We start from the raw sequence: 6,399 nt of genomic DNA, 5'->3' as shown, positions 1-6,399 counted from the left end.
ATGTAGGTGTGATGTCATGTATGACGTGTTGATGACGCGTTTATGATATCATGATGAAGTCATATGGAATGTCCGGGAATGTCATGGAATGATTACGTAAGTCGGGTAAGTAAAGTAACCAAACCGGGTCATGTGACCGGTTATTGAGGTAGCCGGTCACGTGACCTATTGCACCAAGAAGTGAAGCTGTGACTTCAATGACGATGCATGAAATGTAAGTAAATCATAAGTGTCATGACTGGTCATGCTGTTGTGAATGCGATCACGACACTACCCCCCCCCGGTTTAGGCTCCAATGTCCTCATTGACAAATTTGTTGAGCCGCGAGTGGAGTTCAGGCTCAGCCTCGGTATCGTTTTCGCGTGGAATAAATAGTCGATTGAATAAGTTAGGGTCAATCCCCCTTAGCCTCCGCGGCGCCGAGGGTTTTTGAGTTTCAAACTCTTTTAACTTAGCTTGAGCGTTCGTTAAGTTAGATGCAGGTTCCCAGGTCCTTGCATCGTCATTGTAGCCCTTCCAGTGGACTAGATATTCTAATTTGTGCCCGCGCAGTCTAGAGTCGACGATCTTCTCGACTTCATACTCCGCATGACCTTCCTCATTAACCTCCGTGGGTCCAGGATGATCGGTGCGTTGCCCGTCGAGTCGATCAATAAATGGTTTGATGCGACTTACGTTCACAACCGGGTGACAGCGCATATGAGACGGGAGTCGCAGTTCTACTGCATTTGGTCCCATTATTTTAATGATGGAGTATGGACCAAGCCAGCGCTCCGCTAGTTTTCTTGATGGTCTGTCCACAAGGTTGAGATTAGATGAAGATAGCCAGACTTCATCTCCAATCTTGTATTCAGGTGCATCACTCCTTTTCTTATCCGCGGATTGTTTCATCTTCTCCTTGGTCCGCTCCAAGGCCTTCCTCGTGACCTCTAGGGTTTGTTCCATTTCTGCTTTTGTCTTGGCCACTGCCTCGACCTTCCCTTCAAGGGGTTCTACTCCCATTCTTGGTGCATAGCTCCTAGTAACCTCAAACGGTGATTGACCAGTTGCTGAGGTTCTAGTGTTGTTGTGCGCAAATTGCGCCAGCACTAGCCAATCAGCCCACGTGGATTGACTGTCCGAGCAGTACATGCGAAGGTACTTTTCCAACTCCTGGTTGACTCGTTCGGTTTGACCATCCGTCTGCGGGTGATAGGCCGTAGAATAATTATTTTTGATGCCCAACACCTTCGCAAGTTTTCGTGAGAATTCGCTTGCGAATTGAGGACCTCTATCTGACACTACTGTTTCGGGTAGGCCATGATCCTTCCAAATATGGTCTCTGTAAAGACAGGATAGTTCTTTCAAAGAGACTTTGTCTGTAGTGGGTATAAATACCGCTTCCTTGCTAAATCGGTCGACTACAACCAGGATCGCAGTGTGCCCTCGCGATTTTGGTAATCCTGTGATGAAGTTGGCCGAAATGTCCTTCCAAGGGCCCGTAGGCGTAGGCAGCGGCTGCAGTTTGCCCGCCGGTGCTTTGCCCATGCCCTTGTTTCTTCCACACCTCTGACACGCTCCGACGTACTCCTGTACCGTGTCCTTCATGTCCTTCCACCAATAATTATGTTGCAATAATTCCAGCGTGTGTTCTACACCTGGGTGCCCAGCACTTGGGTTGTCATGATGCATGTCTAGCAATTGCATGCGTAACATGTGATCATGCGGCACAAATATTTTATTATTTACATAACATAAACCGTCCTTGATTTCCACCTCCTTGTTTTTGGTGTTTATAAGGGTTATGTCTATATTTTTGGATTTCCGTCTAATCGTTGAGAGTACGTCCATAGTCTTCAACTTGAGATTCTGGATACTATGCCAATCTACGTTTTTAAATGGTGGTAGCACCGTTATCCCTTTGTTTTCATCTCCCACGCCCTCTGCGTGATCCTCTCTCCTACTCAGGGCATCGACCTTGCCCATGGACGATCCCTTTTTATAGATAAGGTCATAATTAAATCTGGTAAGGTATTGCCACCATCGTGCCTGACGACGATTGAGGTCTTGACTTTTCATGAAGTACGTCAAGTTTGCATGGTCGGTCCAGACCTCAAATTTGATGTGAGACCCTTCCAAATATTGGCGCCAAGCTTGTAGCGCTCTTAAAATAGCCAAAAGTTCTTTGTCGTAAATAGGGTAATTAAGCTCTGCCCCTGTCAGAGCATGTGATATGAATGCACACGGGTGCCACTTTTCATCCTCTAATAATATCGAGAGCACTGCTCCAGTCGCAAAGTCAGAGGCATCAGCTTCTACTCTCATTGGACAGCTATTGTCTGGGAATGCGAGTATAGGCGCGGTTGTAAATGCCTTTTTCAACTCCTCGAATGCAGCATTCTCTACCGTCCCCCACTCCCACCTCTCATCCTTTTTTGTTAAGTTATGCAGAGGTCTGGCTATTTTACCGAAGTCTTTGATAAACCGACGGTAGAAATTTGCCAGTCCTATAAACGATCTGACTCCTTTGGCATTCTTGGGAGTTGGCCATGAGGTAATAGCTTCGACCTTGCTCGAATGCATTTCTACCTTTCCTTTTCCAACCAAGAATCCCAGGACGTCAACTTGTTCTACCGAGAATGAACACTTCTCTGGTTTTATGAACAGATCGTTATCTTTGAGTCTCTGCAAGACTTCTTTTACTTTTTTCAAATGGGTGTCTCTATCGCCATCTTTGCTGAATATAAATATATCGTCTATATATACAACCACACAATCGTCCATATCACCCAGTATATCATTCATCATGTTCTGGAATGTAGCGGGCGAATTACATAAGCCGAAATACATTACTTCTGGTTCAAAGGAGCCCAGAGGCGTTGTGAACGCTGCCTTCCACTGATCCCCATCTTTGATTCGTACATTGTTGTAACCCCAACGTAGATCCATTTTGGTGAACAGCTTTGCTCCTTTTAACCGGTCTATGAGATCTCCGATCAACGGAATTGGATAATTATTTTTAACCGTCCACTCGTTTAAATATCGGTAGTCCTGCACCATACGCTTTTTACTGTCTTTCTTGGGGATGAAGAACACAGGAGAAGTCTGCGGAGATTTGGAGGGTCGGATGTATCCTTTGTCCAATTCTCCTTTGATGAAATCTCGAATCTCTCCTAGTTCTTCTTCTGAAAGGGGAATGAGCCTCCCCTTTCTGGCGGTAAAGCCATCCATGAGCTCGATAGTGTGATCCCGTGCTTTTTGCTCTGGCATGCGTTCTGATGCAATTTTTGAAAACACCGATAGGTATTCGTGTAAGGTCGGAGGCACCAAGGCTGCAGGATCATCTTGTGTTTCCGCTTTCTTGGCGTCTATATTGTCCTCGATCCTGCGGATGATTCTATAGATAGTTTCGGCAGAATCAATCTCCGACTCTTTCTCCGCTTTCCTCCACTTGGGTTCGGGCCACAGCTCGAAGCAGTTGTTTGGACACCAGGACATTTTGACGTCTCCGGTTTCCCAATTGATCTCAGGGTTATGGTGCACTAACCAGTTGAACCCCAGGATCATGGGCATCTTCCCAAGCTTTGTGACTTTGAACTGCACCTTCTCTCTATGTCCCTTGTATTCGATCACAAGTTCTAACGAGTGTGTGATGCTACCCGCTGTATTCTTGGATCCATCCACATTGAATACCGTAATGGGGTGTTCCTTCTTTGTGAACTTGAAGCCCTGCTTCTTTCCCCAATCCCAATCTATAAATAGCCCTGTGGCTCTGGAGTCGAGTAACGCCGAGCAAGCAATCTCGCGATTCTCTTGTCGCACAGTCACGGGCATTAGTATCTCTCTGTCCATATTGTAAGTCCGTATCAATTGTACCGGCGGGGATTTTATAGATATAGTGTCTATAGTAACTAATTTTTTATGTATTTCTTCTATTGGGGAATTAAGCACGGATTTCCCACTGCCAAGCTGGGTTTCGCAAGGTTTTTCATTTTCGGGGGCCTTGGAACTCTCCATACATCGACTGGCCACTGGTTCGGGGGTCCTGCAGGATCTCTGCTGCCAGCCGATCCCAGTGACATCTAACTCCTTTTGGGAGCTAGCCCCTACTGTTGCGTGGGCGACGTCTGACTGAGGATAAATACTAGGCGCTCCCCTACTTCTTACTTCTTGCTGCGCGAACTCAGACCCCCCTTGGGTGTGCATGCCCTGGTGGGACATTAAGTCCGCTTCCAGGTCTTCTATCGTACACTCACCGAGTACATGGTACCTATTATAATTAGGAGTGTCTTTCAATGCTACACTGTTTGAATAGTTCGTAGAGTCCCGATTACCCCGCTCATCGGAGCTCATTATCCGTTTAAAGATTCATAGTCCCTGAAATAGGCCCTAGCGGCCTCGAAGTCCATGTCCTTGGTCGCGGCTTGCCACCGTAACGGGGTAGCACTGCTCCCTTGTTGTGCCTCTGCTGTCTGAGGCTGCTCAATCTTTTGACCCGTATATGGGTCGTATAACGCATGGGCTTGGTAACCCGTGGCGCCCTGTGGGCAACTTCCACGTTGCTGCTGCTGCCCCTGTGGCTGACCTCCTCCCTTCCTCTGCGGACAGTCCCGCGCGAAATGCGGGCCTTGGCAGGTGAAACACCCTCCTTTAGGGCCATTACTTTGCACTGCCTGTGCGGCCCCGATGTCCATTGGTTCACCCATGTACGGGGGTGCCCGATAATTTGGCGTCGAGGTTAACGGCTTTGGCTCGTAGTTGACCCTCCTCTTCCCGATCGCGATGTTGTACTCCTCAATCCGGATTCCAATGATGCGTACCGCAGCGTACACCTTCTTGAGATCCTTCTCGTGTTGACCCCCCACCCGGTACAGCTCTTCCCGAATGGGGTTGCTCATATTCTTGATGAGCAAGTCGATTGCGTGACCGTCTTCCACCTTGCCTTGTTCCTTCAGGATGAAGAACTCGGCCAGCCACTCCTCCACTCTTCTTTCTCCCATACGGAGGCCCAACAGCTTCTTCCTTTCCCAGTCCTTGGTGGAGCTTGGAAGGAATGCTTCCGAGATGAGTTTGAGCATCTCGTCTTCGGTGGGCCAAGGTTCAGATCCACCCTTGTACAAGTCAATGTGGTATTGCGCCCACTTGGCTGGGATCTTCCCCTTCATCCGTGTGAGAATTGCGGAGGACTTGTCAAAGTTGGTTGGTAGCGCGGAGGCGTTAGCGTATAGCCAAAGCCCCATTCTGCTCCTCCAGGGAGCAAAGTTGCCTGGTTCTCCGTCAAAATCACCGGGGTCCTTTACCCCGACGATCTTCTTCTCGATTGCAGCCGGCCCAGGCTGTGCATGCTGTATGGCCTGGTAGGCAGCCAACTGACCTTGCAGACGTGCGATCGTTGCCGCTTGTTGTTGCGCCAGGTCGTGAGTTTCCTGGCGCTGCGTGGTCAACGTGTTGATCTCTTCTTGCGCGTCTCCAAGATCCGCCGCAAACTGGGCCTGCATCCGGTCTAGTTGACCCCAGATGGCGATGGTCTGCTCGAGGTTGAATCCGTCATAAGGGACCGTCGGAGGAGGCATTGTTCAAAACAGTTCGAGTGTTCAATACGAAGAACAATATAAAAATGCAAGTAAAGTAAACAGCGTCGGGCCGCTGTGACTTGGTTGGGGCCAATAGCCTTTCCCCACACCTGACTATAGTAGAGAGAATACAGGAGATACTCCAGACAACGAGATGCACAGGTGACTTCTGTGTCGTTGCTGGCGCGAACGTCGGGCGGGCACAGGCGATCCACGCTGCTAAGCAACAGATCGTGGTAAGGACTATAGACCCAATTGGGATCCTAGTTTCCCCGCTCCTATAGACTAAGAGCAACCTGCGTGGCCTCCCTTTTGACAATTTTTCGAGTGAAACGCGGACCCTTAGGGAAGCTGCTTGGCTAGCCCTGGTACGTCGTTCCTGACCACAAAGCCTCCAAAAGCCGTACTACGAGGAGTCGCGGTGTGCAGGTCTTTGAGGACCGCTTTAACCACTGGTCTCTACTCGGTTCAGACCTCGGGATGGTGGCACTCGCTATTTACTGTCCTACTGCCCTACAACAAGTGCGCCTCACGAGGACGCAGCCGAAGCCAAAGAAATTGAAAACTATTGTATGAGGTGGCGGTTAGCCAATCAGGAGCCTCGCAGACTTCCCTGCCTCGCGCTTTGCCACCCGGCCTAATGCCCTGGTACGTTTAAGGGCCTAGTGCCCAGCTCTTACGTAAAAGGTATAAACGGGGTCCCGAAAGAAGCTGACTCTCAGCAGTATGTAAAGCAGGCTCCGGGTCGACGCTCAACCAAAGGGGTTCCGGTGAATACGCCCCGGAATGCGGCAGAAGTTGGTTTAGGGGGTAGAGGGAAGTGAGTTCTTTTGTGAGCGACTCCTAA

General features: G+C 49.2%; 1 protein-coding gene across 1 annotated transcript; it reads right to left on the bottom strand.

The window, feature by feature from the left end:
• Nucleotides 1-4,331: 4,331 nt before the first annotated feature.
• Nucleotides 4,332-5,552, bottom strand: CONPUDRAFT_155467 (uncharacterized protein; the record flags this gene model as incomplete). The annotated part of the gene is made up of 1 exon (XM_007772184.1): nt 4,332-5,552. One exon carries the CDS (start codon nt 5,550-5,552, stop codon nt 4,332-4,334), a length of 1,221 nt encoding a protein of 406 aa, XP_007770374.1.
• Nucleotides 5,553-6,399: the final 847 nt, after the last annotated feature.

Source organism: Coniophora puteana (genome assembly GCF_000271625.1).
Source record: "Coniophora puteana RWD-64-598 SS2 unplaced genomic scaffold CONPUscaffold_8, whole genome shotgun sequence".
Classification (NCBI taxonomy): Eukaryota; Fungi; Basidiomycota; class Agaricomycetes; order Boletales; family Coniophoraceae; genus Coniophora; species Coniophora puteana.
This window is presented reverse-complemented; position numbering and strand designations above follow the sequence as displayed.